This window comes from Odontesthes bonariensis, chromosome 5, assembly GCF_027942865.1.
Source record: "Odontesthes bonariensis isolate fOdoBon6 chromosome 5, fOdoBon6.hap1, whole genome shotgun sequence".
In the NCBI taxonomy this organism is placed as follows: domain Eukaryota; kingdom Metazoa; phylum Chordata; class Actinopteri; order Atheriniformes; family Atherinopsidae; genus Odontesthes; species Odontesthes bonariensis.
Window position 1 is genome coordinate 16,595,367 of NC_134510.1, and position 24,182 is coordinate 16,619,548.

Below are 24,182 nucleotides of genomic sequence, written 5' to 3' on the forward strand. Positions count from 1 at the left end.
AATGCTTACAGTATATTGAGAAAAAAAAACAATGTATGATTATAAAATAGATTTAAGATTTAAATCTTTAATCTTGTCCATATACTAATTAGTACCAATTCATCACTTAAAAAGTGAAGCAGCTATTATTTGATTCCCAAGTATTTAAACTGCCAAAGAGCAATAAACAGTGTGAATCCCTGGTGGAATTTATGCAGCAGTATAACAGATTTTAATCACAATAAGCAACGATGTCACTAACTGAGCTAAAGAAAATGAATGTGCTGAGGTGGACTGAATATATGAGCATACTGAAAAACAGATTTTGGATTGCATATATTCAGAGAACAAAATGCAGTTCACACTAATTCTGTACAGACACAAGATCCTTCAAACAGATGCTTCTAGAAAAACGTTTCAATTTCAACCATTTGATTAACAGCTAGTTTTTAGCAAACACTGAAATTCAGAACTACTCCTATTGGTGAATGTAAATACAGGGTTTTATGTTGTCACAGAGGATTATATATATTCAGTGCTTGGGATGTAATCAGCAGTTTATAATGGAGAAAAGAAACCACCGTAAATCACTTGCTCATTTCTAAGAGACTTGATGGACTCCTATGTGGCAGTAAACATCTGTTACAGCTATAACAGAAACTGGAACACAGCTGGAACTTATGTTGCTTGCAGTGATAAGTGGAGATGCAGCAAACATCTGTAGAGTTAAATTGGTTTGTAGTCTCCACCTAGTTTTGTTAAGCTAAGTATTAATGTCTGTTTGTTTTTAGGCTTTCAAGGATTTGTTTTCCTGATAAGTACCTGTATGAGCCAACTTCCTCTTGTTAATATTCAGTGATTATGTTTATTTGCAGAAAGCTTTCTGCATAATCTATAGGTAGCTATATGTAACGACTAGACATTATGAAAATGGCACATTACAATCTCTATCACCAGTACCAACAAAATAATATGGACTGAATTACTCAGAGATCCAGTCTGGCATCAGCTGCAGCTCTCATACGTGCATCCAGTCATGCATCTGTCATCCTCTCATCTGTCCTCCCTTGTTAATTAGTAAGATGGCACTCAAGACTGCTTGCCAAGCCATTCCCCTTTTGTCCTCATCTGTTGCTTGGCTGAGTTTAAGGCTTTATTATTTCCTCGCAAAGGGATCCTGGTGAACGGACATTAACTCAGATTCAAACCAAATCCAGCCGCCATCCCAATTAGTGAGATTATGGCTGTCATGGTGCATGTCGAGTCAGGCTGTCTCACCTAACTGGAGGAGACTAATGAAGTCCCGGCAGCTGCTGTGAGACATGCACAGAGTTGCACACACCCAGGCAACATATAAGTATGCACACTTAACAGTTATCCGTGTCCACAAATGCATTCAAGTACATGCTGGAAGATGCATATATATGAAGATGCATCAATTACAATCTCTCACAGACACGCATACATACGCAGTCATTCGTGCTCACTCAATGCCAAACTTAGCCACAAAAGATTCATCCTCTTTGGCTGTGTGTCCTTGACATGACAGATGCAGTTTGTACATACATGAGCAGTGGTATGTGTGTGGAAGATATGAGCTGTGTGTTTGCGCTGCAAGGCTTTGTCAACAAGTCCAGTATTACAGCAGATTGTTTGTCTGTCCACATAGATGAGCAGGAAACACACAGGGATGGATGCACAGAGTTTGTACACAGCTCAAAGAACAGGATCTCAAAGCCAATAAAGCACAAATCTTTCAGGAAGACTACGCTACTTAATATCTATGAGAATTTTTGTATATCTGTATCTCTCTGTCTGTGACACTGTTCCTGTGGTCAGAAGCAAAGCACATTTATCTTTGCTTTAATACACTTGTTTAATTTGTTTGAGAGAACAGAGACCGTAGCGGCAGTGAAACTGAAAGTGGTGTTGGTGTTATCTGCTACTGCATGAACCTTTTTTACTTTGCTCCGGGGATGTCCCCAATGATTATAACCATCCCCCCTTTGACTGCATCTTGACCAACAAACCACTCAGCTTGACTTGCCCATCATCAAAACATTAAATGTTCAGCAGTGATGGCTCTGGCCTGATTCCTTACCCGTCATCTCTCTTTTCTTATTTTCAGTGGATTAGAAAGAAAATATGTCCCATTTCCTTCACCTGTAAGAGACAGACCTAACATGAACATAATTCATATGAGGCACAGCATCTTTTTATCTGATTGAATTGGTAGGCAAGCATGAGTGCAGGATGGTGACACAGTTCTGTAAATTCTTCCACAGAATAAAAGGCAGAAGGAATAATTCATGATAAAATACAGTTACAGGTAACTTCAGAGGTCAAACTGTATTCATAATTTCTCATAACCACAGCTGGTTGCTTTTTAATGCTGGCCTTGATTTTATATACAGAAAGCTCCTGGTGTCAAAGCTGTGAGAGGTATTAGTCCACCAGGTTGTTGGCATGGTGACAGATGGTAAATGTTCTGGGGTTTTATAGTTCTTTTTAACCTTTGCTATAAAAAAAAAAAAGAAAAGGAAAAAACTTAACACCTGCTCAGTGTTGCATTTTGTGTTTTATGTGGCTGCTTCCCTTGAGGACTCCAAAGTTTGAGTCTAATCTGTTTTCATTCTGCTTGACAGAAAGGAACGCTGTGTTGTAAACCCCTTCCTTACCAATTTGAAATGATCCATCGGTAAACCCACACGCATAGACAGTTTAGGTGGGTGGCATCTTCACTGTCTTGTTGTCATCACTCCATGTCTGGTTATCTCCCATTGCAGGTGACTCCACTGGCACCTGCGGGGATCCCGGCACACCTGCCCATGCCAGCAGGGAGGTGGGGAACTTCAAAGTGCGCAGCAAGGTGCGCTTTATTTGCGCTATGGGACATACACTGTACGGCTCAGCAGAGAGGATATGCTTCCCCAATGGGACTTGGTCGGGAAAACAGCCGTTCTGCAAGCGTAAGGAGACTCTTTAAAATATCTGTGGGATGTTTTTCATGAAACTGTATGTGAGAAGCACATAGGACTCATGTAGAGTGACGTGCAAATTATGAAATTCCTGGAGTGCCTCTTTAAAAGAAGTAGGCATTGTTCGGGGGTGATACCAAAATTTGCATTAGCTGCGGCTTGTAAAAAACTTCTAACTGTACCGATTTAGTATAAACACACTAGCATTGCTTACAATGCTATTTGCTATGTTGTAGTGCATGCACAGATAATTGCAAGAACTCGCAGTATTACATCAGATGGAAATATATCTCTCTGCCGCAGTCTGGTAGTTTTTTGCAAGCACATGGTGTTGTGTTTGTCATTCAGACTGCGACCAAAAAATAATCATAAATTCCACAAACCTAAAGCCAAGTTCTTTTTAGACTGTGATAAATGAATCATTGTGGATTTTGAAGATATTAGCTCACTGAGCACATCTTGCATGAATTACCCCCAAGGGTCAACCGGATATTGAGTTAAATGTTTGACGGCTTTTGCTCTCCTCTACTCACTGTCCACTAGCTTGCAGCACATGATGGGTCAAAGCACAGTCCCTGTGAAATACTACGACTGTGTCTCTGTCTTTCATTCCATCTCTGCTGTTACTTCTCTTTTTCTTTTTCTTTTTAATGCTTTTTCTCTGATTTCTATTTGTCTTACTCCTAATGTCAGTCTGTCTACATCCTTGTCCTCCTCCTCTGTATCTTTTCCTTCTTGTTGTTCAGCCTCCCTCGCTTTTTCTTACCCCACATTTTTCTGCCGCTGGCTTTTTATCCCTCTCCCATCTGAACTCCTGATTTAAAGATTGTTTTAACCACCTTTCCATCTCAAGATGAAGGGGGCAGGGACTCACTGGAGCCTGAATGAGTTTCATTGCTGCCTATCAGTGATCTAAAGCCCCTGTCTGGTATTAAAGCATATCCATCCATTATCTACGACCTTTATACAGTCTACAGAAAACAGTTACTGTGAATATTCAGCTTAATAACCGTCTCAGGTTCCCATCGAAGGCTGTTTCGGTGTCATTGTATCTGTCTTAGATCATTAAAAGGATTCTAAAAAGATTGATATGCTTTATTATCCACATGGGAACAGATTCATGCTATGTGCATCCATATGTCTTTACCATATAGTAACAGAAGGATGTTGTGATCCTGTATGCCAAGAATTCCTATTTCAGATTTTCCAGGCAATTAGGAAATTGAGAGAGCAGATCAGTTTTGTAATTAGACGTGATTTGGAGCAGAAGACAGACGCATGAAACAAACTGTCTTCTCCCCTCTATGGGGATAAATGTTTGTAGGCATATTGTCAATGCCTAGATTTCTCTCTCTAAATTCTGTTCACACACACATTCGCACACATTCATCATAAGTTGAATTATGATAAAACTGACCCTTAGTCTTCACATCATAGCTTTGAAATCATTTTATTTTTGGACAGCACTAGATGTATCTTTCTAAATGTAATCTACTCATTAACCTCTTAAACTTGATTTAGCTGTGATGCTGTACAAATTAGTGGATCTTTACTGGGTTGTTTCAAAGCTTACCTAAAAGAAAACCGATGCAACATTATGTCTACTAATGGAGACTAACAAAAGTCTGATTTTTTTTTTTTTTTGCAAACTGTTCTACCTGAATAGTAATTAGAAAAAAAAATTAAAAACACAAATGTTTAACAGGTCAAAGGGAAACAGCAATTATATCCTTGATGAATATTAATGTTTGCATAAAATGGGAGGAATATATAGTTTCACAGCAGTTAAATTACCTTGGCACCTTCAGAAGTCATCTTGAAACACCTTAAGGGTTTCAACCTAAGGGACTGTGAATTACTGATATGGAAAATTCATTACTATTTTACACCTCTGACCTTCACATCCTCTCTTTTCTCCTCTGTATTACAGCTGTGCAGTGTGGGAACCCAGGTACCCCTGCTCATGCCCACGTTTCCCGAGTGGACGACACAACTTTTTCTCACTCCATCGTATATTCTTGTATGGAGGGATATCTCCTCGTCGGTTCGCCTACACGCCAGTGTCTGGCAAATGGCACATGGTCTGGCACAGCACCAAACTGCACAAGTGAGTTTTGCAGAGGCTTGAAAGGAGGTTGGAATTGTGACTTCTGATCGAGGATGCAAAGGGGCAGAAAATTCCCAGAAACTTTCCACAGGGAACTTTACTTGAGGAATTTTGCAAATTTCAAATTGGATTAATTACACATAAACAAAGACTTTCCATGAATATTGGCGACTGTGAAATGCCTCCACATATCAGATGGCATATTTCTCTTAAATAACCACAATGATATGGTGCTAGCTATCTTACATTTATCATATCTGGTTTACCAGTTAGCTAGCTACTGTGTGAATACATTTAGATTTAATAAGTGCTAGTTAAACTTTTAACACCATAGATCAAATATATCTACTTCATAATATCATCAAAACCTAGTCTTTGGGCTCAAATGGCTTCTATAGTCTGTCTATGCTGTTCAGAATTCTAGAAAAAAATCTGTGCATGTGATGGAGGACTGCACTACGCATGTAGGAGGTTTGACCTCAATATCTCTGCAATAAGTAGTGTGCTATGTGCCTGTGATTGAGGAATAGTATAGATACTCAACTGTATTTGCATTATTGTTTTAGCCTAGATTATGCGCCAATATATTTTTTATAGAGCTGGGCGAGTTAACTCATCATTATTGCGTTAACTCGCTGATTATTTAACGCCGATAAATATTTTATCGCAGATTAACGCAGGTTTTATTTATTTTTTTTATATTTTTTTTGGGGGGGGGGGCTTTTTATGCCTTTAATGGATAGACAGTTGGAGGGAGAGACAGGAAGCAGGGGGCAGAGAGATGGGGAAGACATGCAGCAAAGGGCCGTCCGGTGCGGGTCTTGAACCGGGGCCAGCTGCAGCGAGGACTGTAGCCTCTGTACATGGGGCGGCTGCTTAAACCACTACGCCACCGACCGCCCCAGGTTTTATTTATTTTTTTAAAAATATATGTATATATATTTTAATTTTTAAAAAAAATAGAAATTTCGGGGCTTTTGTGCCTTTTTTAATGGATAGGAAAGTTCAGAGAGACAGGAAGCAGGGGACATAAAGAGGGGGAAGGACACGCAGCCCAGGGCTGTCTGATGCGGGACTCAAACCGGGGCTAGCTGCAGCAAGGACTATTAATTATTAATTATCTTATCACCGTAGTAGTTCCAGTCTAAAATATCACTTAAAGGAAAACGCCGGAAAGTTTCAAATTTACTATTTTCCCTGGTACATGTTCCCCAAAATCGATTTCTCACCTTGTTTACATTTGTCAGCCCGAGAGAGTAACATTCGCGAATGTTTGAAATTCAAGTTATACCGCTCTGGCTCTCCCTCCCTAGCGCCGCCATGTTCACTCAACATGACGTCAGAAATGCAGAGGTCTCAGTCAAAATTCACACAAAATACACCGTTATTATGAGTAGGCTATGGTTTACGTACCTTTCCATGATCAGACGACTCTCCTGCCGTTTTAGCACCAAAAATGGTGGGTACGGCATCATCAGAAATAAGTTTTGCAGGACGCTTTCCTTGGAAATATTTTGCCTTCAAATTATCCGAACTGCAATCAGAGGAAAAGTGCTCGATGCACACACATGCAGGATAGTGGGGGGTGTTCACAGCACGAATTCGGTCAGTTGACCCCCCGGGTTGCAGGTGACTCTTAGCCATCTTTCAAACCTGACCTCATCCTGTGGGAACCAGTGGTAGGTTATACCTTTCCCCCTCGTCTTGGATGGGTAATTTTTGCAGACGCAACAAGTCGGCATGGCGCCGTCAAAGCCCCCCTCCCCCTTTGACTTGTTCTAAGCTTTTAGTATTTAGGACTAGTATTGACCTAGCAGTGCACACACCCGAAGGATATCAGAGGAACCACAGCCGTTAGCTCCAAGCTATCTGGTTCGCACACTCCCGCCACACAAGTAGAAATTTATTTCCGCTGCACAAGTAGAATTGCATTTCTGACGTAAAATATGTCCGGATGTGGCTGAACATGGCTGCGCCCATGGCCAGAAGTGAAAAAATCTGGGAGCGCAAGGTTATGGGTTGAATAATGTAAAACAGTGTGAGAAATCGATTTTGGGGGACAGTTGTCAGTGAAAATAGGAAAATTGAAATTTTCCGACGTTTTCCTTTAAAGACACGCAAAACACACAATTGATACCAGCAAGTCATTCAAGGAAACAGACAGTGGAGCGAGGCTTCTACGTAAAAACTACATAAAAATGCTGATGTTAAAAGTGTGTTTGCACAACAAATGTTATGGCACTTACATTCATATGGCAGTACATTTAAAATAAAACTAAATGCTAAAAGCTATACACTGCTTTTGAATACATTTTTGGATTTTGCGTACAAATGCGATTAATCGGGGAAATCATGTGATTAATTACATTAAAAATTTTAATCGTTGCCCAGCCCTACTTTTTTACCAACTATATTTAAGGTTTTCACCTTCAATTCTGAAAATTTGCAGTTTAATTCTCATTATTTCCCATAAATTCTTGCAGAAAGAATTTACTTTTCTGTTGCACAGCATTCATCTTATGAAAGCAAAAGAAGGGCAGATTTTTGTGTTATCACTTTTTAAAAAATGCGGTGAGATTGGTGTCTGACTAAGTAGATATGTTCAGACAGTCCTGATTATACCCCTGATGTGAAACATTAAACACAGCAGAGTGACACTTAGCTTAGTTATACTTTCAAATCTAACCTAGCAGCTGCAGAATGTGTCATTCACAAAGTGGAAACAAAAGAATATGAAATGTTGAAAAACAGGAAATGTAAGGTTGTTTAGCAGGATGTCATTTGCAATGAATATTACTATATTGTTAGCATAGAAGACTGAATTAACTGCTGTTCTAATTCTTTGTATGAAGCTGCTCAATCAAATCAAACTTTAACAGATAAACCTCTTTAAAGATCTGGTTGCCCCATATTTTTCTCAAAATGAGCCATAAACAGCTGAGCTCAAATAGACAATAAATGTTTAAAAATACATAAATCTCTTAGCATTCTCTCCCTACAAAGCGTCAAAACTGCCAGGCAGTTTTTATTGTCTGAATCTCAGCAAATGAGCCTGTCAGTAATTTAAAAACTATGCCAATCCATATTCAATTTGCTCCAGGATAACTGTCAAAGAAAATTACACATTGTTCTTCTCTCTGAAAATCACCTTATTCTCTTTTCCTTATTGCTTTTGCCTATTATTGAATCACAAGAAAAGATAAATGGTATGGGTATAATTTTCAATTTTGGAATAAAATGAGTCTCTGGAGAGATATGCACAGGGAAGCAGGGAAAAGAAAGAAAGATTGAAAATTGGACTGAATAATAATGACCAGACTTGCAGAAATCCAGAGGAGCTTTCTCTTCTCTTTCCCTCACTTTAGTGCCTGCTCATCACCGAACTTATTCTCCTTTATACTATCAATTTACTATAAAGTTTAGTGGTCATTTCAGGGACAGCAACACTTGTTGACTTACTGTTCCTTCATTAAGGAGGCGATCCTTTTTACAGTTTATGAGAAAACAATCGTGTAGTTTAGTTTACGACATCAAAATAACGTAACTGATAAAGTACATTCATATAGCATGTTAGGGAATTTGCAAATCAGTTCACATGCATGATAAGAAAGCCTTACTCAGTAAAATGTGTTAGAAATCAAGCACTTTATCTTATAAACTGTAAACCTAGATTTTACAGGGATGCTATTTACCTTTTAGTACCTGGTCGCTTTGTTGATTCATGTCCACTGTTTATCCCATTCTTCACTACTCTTATTATTGCTTTTATCACCTAGTTTATACGTGGTATTTAAGTTCCTTAGCAGGGTAGACTGATGCAAATGATATGATTAAAACCCAGATTAGTAAATTTAAAAGCAGCAGGATTCAAGAGTGATCTCTAAAATTGTCAGATTTTTCACATTTCCATCCTGTCATACCAGACAACTAAATGTAAAGCCCAAATAAAATGGAAACACTTAAATCATGTCCTCTGGTGGAGCTTAAACCATGACAATGCTTTGGCATAATGGCTCTTCTTAGGACAGCATCATACATCAATAACATCCCTAAAACGTGTCATTGTCAAACTAACCCTCTGATGAGTAACCTTTACCCTCGTGATTTGTTTTCTTGGCAGCAAGGTAGTATGATGGATTAAAAAAGTTATATGGTTTAGTTAAGTTATTAAAGTGAATTGCCCGCAGCTTTCCTGCCTGTGTTGACTGAATTTTTCATTCCTCCAGATAGATAGGCACTTGTTAACATTTACATTTACACGTTTGGAAAGACATACCATGCTTAATTAAAAATAAAGTATCATTGTAGTAGCTCAGAATGGAAAATAACTGCAGATTTAGTATGAGACTAAGGCCATCAGTGATGTATTCTCTGGTGTAAATTTACATAAAGCAGGAAGAGCAGGTCAGCGGAAGTGAAACTACTTCAGGCAGAAAACATTACAAACCAATGATGATCACCAGGCCGCCACTTTTATTTTTACATGGAGTGTCTTATTGTCCCCCTTAGAATAAATTTTAATAACTATTGATTTTTGTTATCTATTTGTTCATGCCTCCAAAAAAAAGAACCAATATATTAGAGTGTCAACAATATCAGATCAAAGCCATGTTGTGGTTGACTGTAACCTTGAAGAGGTTCAGGCATGACTGTAGACTCCCAGGGACAGATTTAATGGCCCAGGTAAATTAATGTAGGGTAACAATCCAGAAGAAGTACAGATGGGTGTTGCCAGTATTGCTTATGATTTCAATTCTAAATACTCTGCAAAAAAGCCATGCACTGTCATATTTTGTTGGACCCTCTTTAGCTTTAACTGCAGCACATATTCACTGTGCCATCGTTTGAATAAGCTTTTGCATATCCTGAAAATTATCAGATGGGTTGAGGTCCTGACTTTGTTGAGGCCAATCCATGTGTGACAATGATGTCTCGTGCTCCGTGAATCCCTCATTCACAGTTTTAGCCCCAAGAATCCTGCCATTGTTATCTTGAGATATGCTTTTGTTTTTGGTCACATATTGTGTTTTAAGATGGCTGTTTTAGCTCTGATTAAGAAAGACATTTTAAAATTACCTCAGAGCCTAACATAACCACACTCTGCAGTCTCTCTGCAAAAGGCTGCTATTCTCGAAAATTAACACTTTGTTAACATTTGGTACACCTGCCATAGTTTTACTTCTTGGTGACCCTCATGGCTCTTTGGGAATGTTATAAACCATCCCAGTAATTACCTCAGGACCAGGAGCAAGGCAGTTAAAATGCCATCTGTAAAACTACAGAAGCCACATGACATTGAAAAGAACCACAGGCCAAAAAATGAAAAGTTCAGAGAAATGAGGTGCAGCAAGTGTTGCATGACGACTTCTTTTTCTTTTGTGCGCATGTCCTTTGGCCTTATTCTCATAAATTAATAAATGTATTGATGGTACAAGTGTACATGTTATTAGCTGTACTTTGTACTTTTTGTATTTCCTGTCCTGATCATGTCTTCCTCTGGCATTTAGATATCAATAGAGAAAATTCTCTCCCCCCTGCCAGGTTTTGTCCTGCAGCAGCAGCTATCACAGCCATGTTAGCTGCAAAACGGATTTAGACAGGCTTTTATTTTTTGGTAAATAATCGCATTTTGATTTAAAATGGTTATCCCCCCACCAAATTATGCACTCCAACAGCATAAATGCTTTTCCAGAGCTAACTTTGCACTGTTTATCCAGTGAATCACAATGGTATTCATTTAATGCCTTAACTGGGTAAATTTGGCCCTTTTGTCTTGTTGATAATCACAAACACTTCTACCTGACAGCTTATGTTAAATCTTATTGTTGATTGGAACCAGAAACCGGTTTTCTGCACAGCTGAGAAACTGTGGCCACTTTATAGAATAGCTTTTTAAAAAATTATGCAAAGAAAAGTTTTTATGACTGACAGCTGGATGGGCAGGGGGCCATCCAGGTACACAATGGCTTCCAGTCACGTAAATACTGACTGTAATTTCCATAGAAAGAAAAATAATGTTTTTGCTTTCACCACTAATGCTCCCATATTTGCATTTAAGTTCAGCCTGAACCAGTTATGTTCTTATGTTGCTGCTTAAAGTCCTACGTGGGAGCTTTGGATGGAATCAGGCGTGACTAATGCTTTTCTCTTAGACTGAAAACAGGCATTATACCTGGCAATAAATGTATTTTTGTATCTAAATTACTATTAATTTCTTAATTGATAATTACAACTTTGAGATCGTGAAAAAATCCTTATGTATGATTTGTTTGAGATGATGGTCCAAAAAAGTAATCTAATGCTCAGAATACCTGTCCAGTCAAAAGGAAAATGGTTATGACTGACAGGTTAGATTCTGTGTGCACTGCAGGCATCTTATAAATGACTGTATGAAGAAACAAATAATGGCCATCTGTGCTGCAATTTATTCCTATGACATATAATATAGGAATCTTTCTGGCGGATGTGGCACCTGAAAGATACAAACAACTAAAACTAGCATCACAGCACATGACAGGCAAACATATGCTGCTTGTTTTCTACAATTAATTGGTTTATCATTTCTTAACTGTTCGTTTAATGATGTTGTGCAAATGGAAAAAAAAATTCATATGTGTAAAATTATATTAATTACAGGAGAAAGCAACAACTCACAGCCAATCCACTCAGAATTGCATTTATTGACACTTTTTTTTGTCTGTGCACGGCCTCATCGTTACCAAATTAATCATTTCTGGACACAAAGTTAGTTTCACCCAGCAGTCATAAACAAGTCCACGTGTTGAAGTCCTTGGCAGCAACTGAAAATAAACAAACAGAAAATGATTTAAGTGAAGAGGTGTTGGTAGAGGCAGCCATATGCATCATTCTGGCTTCTAACATTAAGGTGAATAAATCAAGAAAGATTTTCTAATAAGTATGCACAAATTAGGGCTTGTGAGATGAAACAAGGACGATGAAAAGCAATCAAAAGACTGGAGACTGTAATTTCATCAGAGATGCCACCCGGTTACGACCTGACGGTGGAGTCGGCCAACACTCAGCCATCTGTTTACTTCAGAGAAATTTTGATATGACAAGAAGCCAAAAGTTGGCATATAAAAAGATATCAAGCAACATTACAATTATTTCAACTGACTGCCCACTTTAATCAGACAAATTAACCACATGTATTTCAGAAAATGGGTATGTAAAAACCACTTGGTGATTGCAGTACAGAATATGCTGTGTGGGTAATCCTCGTAGTGCTCTGTCATAGCTACACTTAAATCATCAGCCCTGGACAAGTCTTACTTTCACATTGCATCATGTTAGATGTCCTAAATCGTTTTAGTTATTTTTATCGCCCAGCATGTGCTAGTGTGCAGACGGATGGTCTATTACGTACACTTATTTTTGTTACTATTCAACAAAACATGTTCAAAACTGTACGTTGTGAGTATGGGTTTAAAGTCCCTATTATTATTATTATTATTATTATTATTATTAAGCATTAATGTTTTGGTACTCACACCCAAATTGGAGGAAGCCGTTAGAAATGTCAACTCTTCAACATGCACTGTTTTTCAGTAGTTCAAATGTAACTACAAATTCAAATTCTCATCATTCTAATTTTTAATATTATTATCTAATCCTTAGTAGGCAATAACTGTTTAAAGTCTTGGATCAGTGAACATAATCACAGAAGGGATTTTCTTCTGTATGATGCCCCGTCATGCCTTTACTGCAGCTGTGTTCAGTTGATGTTTTTCACGAGTCTTTCTGCCTTTAGTTTCATCTTCTGCTTGTGAAGACTCAGTCAGGTTGAGATCAGGCAAATGACTAAGCCTTTTAGCATATTCAACTTCTCGATCTTTAAAAACTCCTGGTCTGTTATGTGTGATCTGTCTAGTGAAGTGCTTTTTAATAAACTTAGCTCCATTTGGCTGAGTCTGAGCAGAGAGTTTCTCAATACACTTTAAAATGTATTTGACTTGCCTTGCGCTGAGTGGTCCTTTGACCACAGTTCCAAAATAAAAAATGCCACACTTAGAATCAACTTGTCCACAACACAGACAGTCCAGTTAGTTTTAAGCTCCACACATTACAGAGCTGCAATTACTAAACCCTCCTTTGTGTTAAATGTGTTTTCACTTCAGTTAAAAAAACATTAGAAAAAGCTCAAAACTCACCACATAACAAGATCTGACTGAGGTGTGTATGTTTATCCATTCTACATCCTAATAATGGACAAGTCAGATATGCCAGAGCCTTTTAGAAAACTCTGTTTCTCGATTATAATCACAAAACTGGATGGTGACATCACTGCCATTTACAACTTAGAAATTACAATCAAACTCAAATACCATGTGAGCATAGGATAAATATTCTTGATAAGCTCCTTTGTGTATGTCCTCCTGAAATATACACTGCGTGGAAATTTTTTTTAAAGTGCTCAGAAGTTTTTAAGGTGAAAAATCTAGAAGATCCTTATTTCCAGTAATAGGCATTACTGAGTAATGTCCCATTTGTGTCAATGAATTCATATTCCCTCTTGTCCAACAGCTAAATGATGACCTGTCAAATATGCATGCATTAAAAGGCCCTCCCCAGAGCGGAGCAGTGCAGTGCTAACTTAACTAGATGATGAAACAGCGATATCTCTGTTCAAGAAATTCACAGCAGCTCAGAATCAGTTTAAACCATAGAGACGACTGACAATAGGGGAGCAATTACCAGTTGCAAACCATCACCACATGATAACCACCTAATCATAACTTTCAATGTTGAGTTTTTTGCTTTATAAAGTACCTCAATTCTGACATTCACCACTGTAATGATATGAACTGCTGGTGAAAAATAGCAGATATAAATGCAGTTAGATTCTTTTATTTTCAAATGTTCTCTGTGGTGAACCGTTTGTATCAATCCCAACTCTATGTAACACAGCTGTTCCACTCATTTTAAACTAATTCTGTATGTGGATAAGAGGATAATTGTTAAGCCTGATAGGATAATTATCAATCATCACAAGCTCTACCCACTATTTTTGCCTATAGCACTTGAACCAAAATAGCAAGTGCATGTGCATTTTGTTGCAGTGGTACAAGGGAGCGACTGCAAAATCAGAAGGCCAACAACACAGTTGCAAGAAAGGGGTAAAATGAAAAAGCTAGGAGCGAAAGCTCACTTAATAAGCCCTTACAACTCTTTCTCAGCACACGTAAGTGTAAGGTTAAATAATGTCAAACACTGTAAAAAGAAATTGTAAAGTTGCAGTAAATGAATAGATATGTCAGTTGATAGACTTTTGGAGAGGGATAGGCAGGGTTTAAATCTCCAGAAATTGTTCGTAATGCATTGAAGTATTGTGTCTGTAGCTTGGCAACAACTGTGCTGATGACGTCCTATGCATTATGTTGATAGCAGTGCAGAACGACGCACATATAGCTACTAAAATACCACAGTTTCACTCTCTCACTGGTCAAAATGGACGACCATTATGGAAACTGCAACAGGCTGCCACAATATGGAGCATTCCAAAATTCTGAATAATAGTTGTTTTACTTATTATGTGCATTATAATTCATATAGCAGTTCAGTGTGTTTTGATCGCTCCACTGCATTCAGCATGTTTTCTGATGTAAGTTGTATATCTCTGACCTGCAATGGCAGTGATCACCTGTGGCGACCCGGGTATTCCGGCAAACGGACTTCGATTCGGTGACGACATCACAGTGGGCCACAACGTGACTTTCATGTGCCAGCCAGGCTTTGTGATGATAGGAGACTACACTGTCACAAGAATCTGTACAAACAATGGAACCTGGAGTGGAACAATGCCAGCATGCCAAGGTAAATATCCACAAAAGGCACATTTTAATCTGTATCGTACTCAAACTGCAGTATACAGTCAACTTTGATAGTGATCAAACACTGCTGTAACATCATGGCATGTTAGCACATTGTCACATACAGTATAAAGAGCTTTCTTCGTACTCCCTGAGATTTATTGAGATTACAAAGGAAGGTGACACAGGACTTCTGTATGGTCAGATAGTGTCATGCTGTACACTTAATGCAAGTGACACTGATATACATATATGAAAAAGATCAGCATGTATTTGTGTCCACACTTTCAGAAGAATACAAACATCCCATACTGTACATGTGATCGTTACATTACATTATGAATGTGTTAAAGGTTCCATGGCATGAAAATAAATGGAGGCTTTTATATATTTTTATAGGCTTTAGTGGTCCCCTAATACTGTATTTGAGTTTGTTTCCCCAAAATTCTGCCTTGGTGCAGAATTACAGCCAGTCCCAAAAATGAGCTTTCCTTAGGATCCTCAGAATGAGCTGTTTAGGGTCTGCAGCTTTAAATCCAAAGCGGAGGGTGGGGGTGTGGCCTTACTTATGCCCGTGGTACCATGCGCAAATGTTTTGTGAAACGCTATGGCACGTAAAACTAGCCAAACCTGTTGAAATGAGCTTACTTTGACAATATGACGAACTAGTTATTGAACAACTCTCCTAACACAGTCAAACATGAAGCAAGTGCTACACAAGACACAGCAAGCTACAAAAAAGGCGTGCGTGAAGGGGAAAGCAGGAGTGAGGATTTTGACATTCTCATCTGATTGCTCTGGTTTGCAAAGATGCGCGTAGTGCTAGCGCTGGAACCATGAATGAATCATTATCCTGATGAAATGCACTGAATTTGCGGATTCATTCTTCTTCAGGAAGCTTGAAGTAGGGGGTTTTGGTCTAAAATGAGCGAGCTAACCATCTCATGGGCATGCAAACACCTCCAACAGCCCAGTTGGCAGAGATGAGAGCTTGCAGATGCTATTAGCTGCATAGCTAACGATACAAACCCTTTCTTGTGGTAACAAGCTATATAACTATACTGTACATACAGGAAAGCAACACAATAATAGAGCGTTAAATTACTTACTCTCAGGAATGAGATCCTTCCCCAAGTGAGGGACGAATGGGGCAGGAGATTGACAGGCGGATCGGTGCGGCGTCTGCAGTGATGTGGGCTCTGAACCGGCCCGTCGTGGTGAAAAAGGAGCTGAGCCAGAAGGCGAAGCTCTCAATTTACCGGTCAATCTATGTTCCTACCCTCACCTATGGTCACGAGCTGTGGGTAGTGACCGAGAGAATGAGATCGTGAATACAAGCGGCTGAAATGAGTTTCCTCCGCAGGGTGTCTGGGCTCTCCCTTGGGCTCGGTATTGGCCCAAGTTCTGGAAACATTCGTCGGTGAAATGTTTGGCGCACACACAAATCTCTTCGGTTCTGTCGTCAGTTTCCCAGAAAAAAACAAAATCTGTCCACTGGCTCTTTAGAGGTTCTGATCCAGGAGCTCTAAACAGATTTTTTACATCCATATACAGCGCAATGAGCTGGCCAAAGAGCTGTGGGCGGGGAAAGGCAGTTTTGGTATAGCCATATATGGGCTCTGGGTGGAAACAACCTCCACGTCATAAGAGGCAGCTTTCCCGATCAGGCCATCTGCATGGTCACATTACCAAAGGCGGAGAATAATTTCCATTGCATGGTTTAGGTCTATCGTCATTTTTAGCCACTGGGGGACAGCAGGCAGGCTAGAGGAACTCATATTAATGTTAAACAACCTTAAAAAGTGAAAATTTCATGCCATGGCTCCTTTAAAAAATTCCAGAAACAGAACTTCAGACTATAATTTATGATCCTCAAGTAGAGGTATAGATTAGCATTTCTACTGTTGACACCATAGTATTGCAGGGAAGATTAACTTGTGCAGCTAACAGTTCAGATGTACACCAGGAGAGGGAAAAGTCTGCAACACACATGGTGTCTCACTGTTGCTAAGAAACTGCTCCCAGGCTGCTGTGTCAGTTACATTGAAGCAAGCTGTTATTATGTTTGCCTCTTGAGAAATGGCAAAGGACAAATTGAATTTGAGAAAAAGAGGCATAGTTTGAGAGACTGACATATACGCATACAAACCCAACCACCTGTTGGAGGAATATACACAGACAAAATCCAGAAGGGCTGGGAGTGTTTGAAAAACAAATGACCACAAACAATTTCTTAAAATGGAATTGAGCATCAAGGAAAAACGCAATCCCCTTTGATCTTCTTTTTTTATATATTTATTTTTGTCTAAATATATACCAGGTAGCGTTTTTGAGCCATATATTTCTTTCCCTTCTAAATTTCCCTGTGCAACTTTGCACAAGGAATTTACACCATCAAAACTTAAACCGATTTGCAATGCTCTCTTTTTCATTATTCTAAAGTTCTGTTCTATTATACGCTGAAGCTGTTGAACGAGTTGATTGTTTCCCAGCTGTTATATCTATGTAAATGGGGAAAATGAGAGGCCAAGAATGTGGACTCGTGTGCACACATGCAATTCAGTGTTTATTATCCTAACCTCCAAGCTCCAATATCTGAAGGCACATGCTACTTTCTACTATTTTTTTTACAGCAGTTGCATGAAGAGCAGTAAATCTCAAGAGTTTAGGTTTCTTTGCCACGCACACCATCATGTATTTATACAATCACATGAGTTCTTGCAGCTATAGGCATGTCTCCCTCGTGGATACATATTCACAGAGTCCCTCACATCAGCAGCACTGCAGCTGCAGCCTGAGTGCTGTCAGCTCATGTTGACCTGTGTGCAATAATAGATGACCCACAGGGTCCTTCCTGCAACCTCTCACACTCCCACTCATCCAGTAGTACTTATTTCTCTCATGGGGTAAATGAATAAAAGAAAAGCAGGAGAGAGGAGTTTGATTGCTGAGTAGGTGCTCAATATTAATTTTGCCATTTCTCAGTGTCGATGAGGTATTATGATAGAATACAGATGTGTTCTATTTCCTCCTTGCCAAGACTTTCTTCCTCTCCTTTGGTCTTCTTCAAAGACTGTTAAGAACAAGCAGAAGTAAACCACATTGTTAATCTTGGCTTTTTTTTCTTCTCATCTCTAACCACTGAAATATGTAACGAATTAGAAAAGGACAGAGAAAACATCTATTTTGTTCTCCTCGGTCTGTAACTGAAGATGGTGCCTATTCCATGAAGTGGTTTGCCTTTTTCTTTTTTCATGATTGGTTTTAAGTCGAAGGTGAAGCCGTCCTAAGCAGGGTGAACTGTTTAATTCTGATGCAAAGCATTGCATCTGTCATCTTGTCACAGATTTAGATAATGTGCCATGGGGATGTAGGCAAGGAGGAGGGGTAAATAGAGATGGAGAGGGAGGTATGATAAAAAGGCAGAAAAAGACACATGGAGAAGAAACAAAGAGGTTTTACATGTGCTTACTCCATGCATAATTTTACACATAATGTGTGAATGTCAGTTCTAGCCATGGCGTTCGCATGTGATGTGCATACAAATACTGCAGATGACGCATCCTAAGCCTCACCCAGCAAGGATTCAGTTTGAATCCCAGGTTTGGCATGTTCAGCTAAGAGGCACTAATGCTGCTTAGAACTACTTAGGAAAAATGGGGCCACTCTTAGCTTCTTATTCAGTTCTGCCTGCCACCCATGCCTGAGGTCTTCTCATGTTTTCAAGTAATTTCTGCATATGGGATTAGAAAGCCTACTCTTCTAATCAGTGTAAATTGCTTACTTTGCACACGTGTGCTTGCAGATTTCCTTGCTATCACTTTCCTCTTCCTCGTTGCTTTGACACATATTTATTGCAGGATACCTTACACACGCGGCCAAAGCAACTGTCTACAGTGCAGTGTCCAGCCGGGCAATCCGGTGTGTGTTCAAGTGAAGTACCTTCTTTTCTGGGATTCAAGAGCAGCATTATGGTTAATCCCGAAGTGTCGACATTAATTCATTAACTTTCAAGAAAATGTATTTAACTTTTTTCTCCTCATAAACTCAAGAAAGCAGATTACAATTACTGACAAAATAACACAAAAATGATTGGGATATCAGAGTGGTTTTGCTTTTTCCTTTGTATTTATTGTGGCCTGAAAATCTTTCCAAATACACCATACCTCTGAGCATATATACAGCTGCAAAATGTCCATATGAAAATTGCTTTGGATTCGCTGCCAACCAAGAACAAAAGAAGGTTCCTCCTTGGAGAAAAATCTGTGAACATCCTACTGTGGCCTGTTCTACATTTATTGTAAGTCATTGTGTAGAAAAGCAAACAAACAAAGAAGTGTGTCAAGAAAGTTGTCCATGTTTGCTGCCTTTGTATTCACAGTCATAATCAGAACATAGAGATTACTCATTTTTAGATTTCAACCATGATGTAGTGTACAAATAGCTTCAAACAATCGGAAGCACTTTGCACTTGAACTAAATGAGGAATCAAGTCATCCTCAAGATCAGAGGCTGACCTAAGCTAAAATCTGTAGTCACTTCAACCTGAGTAATATATTATGCTCTGATTCTTTAATCAAGGACCAAAAACTATCCAGCTGTAATCTTGGTTTGGCTTGAAAATCGTTGATACAACATATTTCATGTACTTGCACTGCACTCTGTTACACTAACTAGTTACCTGAGATAGATTTATCTTCTAATGATGCCTACTAATGCTACCGGTGTAAGCAACCATGACCTCAGCTGAGATCTATCTGTCTGTGATTTTGTTTATAGAGACAGACACTTTTGCACTACCATAAGACTAAACCTTACTTTGAAAGCTCAACGTGACAGTTCAGCTAATTACACTTGTAAGCTAAACATATAGTATAGATCAGAGGTCTTCAAGAGGTTCAGAGGTTGATTAGACGATTTTTAATTATTTTTTTTCTTTTTCTTTTTTCAAACAGTTTTTTCTCACAAATTGTGTGCAAACGTGTGCCATCCACAGATGGTTTGAGGATTCATTGTCCCATCTACATGCATGTTTAAAGTTACAATCTGTGGATTATTTGAATAGCTCAGTGTTGTAAGATGTTTGTTTATAAATGGTACCTTGCACATGTTTAAAATAAAAACATGAATATTTTAACCTGTGTATTATTTGAATAGCTTAGGATTGAATGTACAATAACAGAGTAGCTATGTTTATACACTGCACTAGGCCCCGTTAAATATAAAACACAATTGTATGCCATATAAATATTAGGGGGGTCCCTGCTCCTACTCTCCATCAGTTTGGGGGTCCCTAGCCTGAAAAACGTTGAAGACCCCTGGTATAGATAGTTTAAGGGCTTGTCTAAAGCTTGACTTTGATTTGCCTTGATTTGTCTTTTTAGGCGTTTCACCTTAAAGGGGAATATTTTATTTTTATTTTTTTAAATCTGGACTTTATTTTTGGCATCAAATACATTCAAGTACTCACCGATAACAGTTTGGTGAAAGTCGGCGTCCTTCGAACGCTATTTAGATTACTCCGCGTATATCCATATAACGGGAGAGAACAGGGCAGAGACAATACAGCCACTAAATAAGGCATTATCTGTCTTTATTTCAACAATACTTTAAGACGAATGAATGAATGAACGCGTACTATTGCACTGTTAGTTCAGAGCTGCCGTGTTGTTATTATCGGGGGCTTTCTACACACGCTACTGGGATGACGTCATTGCCAAGCACCGCCACATCAGCATTTTTAAACAGAATTTGCTTCTGTAGCAAACTCCGTGTAAAGATAGCTGACCGTCACAGAGCACGGAGTGAATGAGCTGTGCTCAAGAACAGTTTGAGGAAATATGGTTGTTGAGGGAGGACAGTAACTGTTAAAAATAATTCCCTGTAATTTTTTCACATCCCTAAAGCCCAAATCCCATCTGCATCCCACAGATCCATCTCTAAGTGTGTCAGAACAAACTCTGAGCTTTATTATTTATGCATTCGTTTATTAGATTTTTTTTTTTTTTTTTTTTTTTTTTTTTTTTTTTAAGCAAAAAGTTTTTGGCTAACACAGTTATAAGATGTCCCTTCATTTTTCATAGATATGATTCAGTGTACTCCAAACAGAAACTGTAGAAAAATCCTCCACAGTTAAACACTTAAGACCTAGTTTTTACTCAGACTCAACCTACACTCTACCTACAATGGAGATCATATTTTGCTTCTTTCTGTTGCTTCTTAATATCTGTAAAATAGCAACATTATTAATGTGACAAAACACGTTCTTTAGTATGTTATGTAAAAGTGGTCTGATTAGTACGATTAAACCTGCAAGAACAAGAAATGTATTCCTATGTTCTGCACACTTTTACCCCTCTATTCCCTTTTACCTTATTTACCAACAACATTTATCTAATCTTTAATAGAAATGCAAGAGGCACAATGTTGTCATATTCTTGTAAATCCTCAGTAATCAGGATTTTAATTGATAAGCTATACCTTTGTTAATCCTCAACTAACCTGTTGAAGCTTTTATTTGTCCATGATGAAAGAAAGAAAGAAAGAAAGAAAGAAAGAAAGAAAGAAAGAAAGAAAGAAAGAAAGAAAGAAAGAAAGAAAGAAAGAAAGAAAGAAAGAAAGAAAGAAAGAAAGAAAGAAAGAAAGAAAGAAAGAAAGAAAGAAAGAAAGAAAGAAAGAAAGAAAGAAAGAGTTTTCTGAAGAATTTTCAATGAGCTTTTGAGTTTGTGCCCAGAACTGCACAGTTCAATGTTTTCAAGACCTCTCATCTTTTCTCCTTTTTTTTTTTTTTCTTCATTTTGGAAATTTCATAACTAGAAGAACTATTTTGACCATTTGTCGCAGACAAGAATGTATAGCCAGTGTACATAAATTATCTAAAATGTAAATTTACCCCTCAGATCCAAATCGTTCATATTGGGGAGAAAGGCCTGTGTTTTCGGCTTTTGTTATGATCCATTTTAACATTTGCCTTATTCATAAATGGGCCTTTCGTGCTAAAGTTTTCAAATTATGGTTTCTTTTTATACTTGCTTGCTGTGTTTGTTTTGCTTTCAGCTTCCGAATCCTTTTAAGCCTTGTTTTAACTCAAACATGTCTAAGCCTGTTTTGGATATCCTCGCTATCTCTACAGTGGTGACATGTCCTACACCGCCCTCAATTCCCAATGGCCTCTTGGAGGGCTCAGCTTTGGAATGGGGCACCAGTGTGAGCTACCTCTGTCTACCTGGCTATGAGCTGTCCTTCCCTGCTGTGCTTAGCTGCACAGGAAATGGGACATGGAGCGGAGACCTGCCTCAGTGCTTGCGTGAGTCACCATTTCTTACCTTTGTACTGACCATCATGATAGTACTGTAATTGTAGTAGTCTTTCTTGATGTTTAGACCAATATGATCTTTGTGAAATTTCTTATGAGGCATGGCTATTTGCGCGAAGAGCTTAATTGAGTTTTTCTCTTGATACGCTTTTTGTTAGACTCGTAACTAAAGCCTGGCACCCTGCTGCCTTCCCTCTTCGTCTATTGATCGTGATCTCATTTGAATTCATCATTAGGGAAAGAAAGATTAAATCTTCCGCCTCTCTTCTTGTGTTTGACTATAAAATTTTCTGGTTTTCCTCTTTGCATGAAACTGTGAAAACATGAAAGAATAAGTGATAAGACAAGTTAGTCAAAGTTATAATATTCTCCATTTTTCTTTGGGAAAGTAGTGACATAACAGTTCAAATCTCAAAGGTCCCATGACAACAATATGCAGCACCTGCATTTTCTTTTTGTCTCAGACATTCATTGCTTGACTAGTAACTTTTATTTTTCCAAGACAAACCCCCAAACACCAATTAGTGGCTTGCCATATTAAACGGTTATTTCAAGTCAGTTAAGTTAATGAACTTCATCAATAAGAAGAAAATTGACTTTAACTTCAGAGCATGAGAGGAAAAGTTCAGTTATTATACAAATAGAATACAACAGATAAAGATGCAAAATGGAGATTATTTATGTTTCCACTTGTAATATCAAAGTCCTTTCTTGGATGCTTTCGATTATACTGAAACCATTTCTTGGTTTTCTTTTTTCTTCTGTGTGTTATGTAACTTTTATATTCTCATAAAAGCTGCAAAATGGCTTTTTGTTTAATTGAATAGTGAAAAATGTTGAGGTGGAAAAGGACATCAAGTCCCACCTGTTCATAATGAATGAAAATGAATATTTCATCATTAGTACATGAAATGGAACCTCTAATTTACATGTTGATTAAATAAAAAGTGAACTGACCTCTAGCCTCGGGTCAAAGCTGCTGTGTTGATGATGAAGATGATCATCTCAATGGAGCCACAAGTGAATTCTCTTATGCTACTTACAACATTTAAGACCCTCTCAGAGTCACCTTTGTAAGCACACTAATAACATCTGCTATGCATGATTGCTCAAATGGTGTCTTGCTGTCATCCGAGTCACTTTTGCAGAATAACTGTCACACACAAATAAAAAATTAAGAAGGGTAAAGTAGTTACACGTGTTTGTTTCTCTCTGAAAGCTTGTTAGAACTTTCCTGAATATCTGTACTCAGTGAGTTCAAACAAACGATTGAAACAGCCATGCACAACATTCCAAGTGCTAAAAGAATTGTTTATTTTTTTGGTTTGTTTTGTTTAATTTTGTGTCACAACACAACAACTGGTGATTGTAGGCAGTTTTTCTGTTGTTTGGTCTAGTTTAACACGGACCTCTTGTGCAAGCAATCTCTTCCATGAGTTATGGGTTTCATTAGCTGCAGTCATTAAAGATACATACAGTAACTACAGTGCATCACTTGCTGAAGGAAAGAGTTCATGAACTGGAGAGAAACTAGATGTTATGCAATTGCTTATTTAGATACTTATCTAATATAAGTATTTTAGTACCACTTGCTAAATCACAAGAAACTAAAAACTCTCTGACTGACAGTTTGATACATGATACATAACCACATGCTGTGGTTAGTCAAGCGAACACAGCCCTGCGTGGGTACGTCTGCATCTGCGATGTAGGTGACAAACTGCTTGTGTTTGTTCCTATGCAGGTTAGAGGCACAGTACCTTCTGCGTCCTGCTACTCTTAATGTCCACATGGTGGTTGTTTGTTTTAATTCACGTCAGTCAATGGGCAGTGCTCTCTGATTAGCACTATACTTTGCTTCATACTGGTTTGTGACAACCAGATATGATTTGTGCTTTAGCAAAGCTAAATGACCGAAGTCTTGTTTACGCCAAAGTGCCCTGGTATCTGTACTCTGCTATTATGGGTAAAAC

At 38.4% G+C, this 24,182-nt stretch overlaps 1 protein-coding gene across 4 annotated transcripts in view; it reads left to right on the forward strand.

Annotated features, from left to right (window-relative positions):
- Positions 1–24,182, forward strand: part of LOC142379793 (CUB and sushi domain-containing protein 3-like) — a 284,354-nt gene that overhangs the window by 226,400 nt on the left and 33,772 nt on the right. For all 4 annotated transcript variants that reach the window (XM_075465063.1, XM_075465065.1, XM_075465064.1 and 1 more), the window contains exons 57-60: positions 2,766–2,948; positions 4,888–5,064; positions 14,719–14,898; positions 22,027–22,200. In XM_075465063.1, coding sequence (XP_075321178.1) covers positions 2,766–2,948; positions 4,888–5,064; positions 14,719–14,898; positions 22,027–22,200 — 714 coding nt within the window. The remainder of the gene's footprint in view (positions 1–2,765; positions 2,949–4,887; positions 5,065–14,718; positions 14,899–22,026; positions 22,201–24,182) is intronic.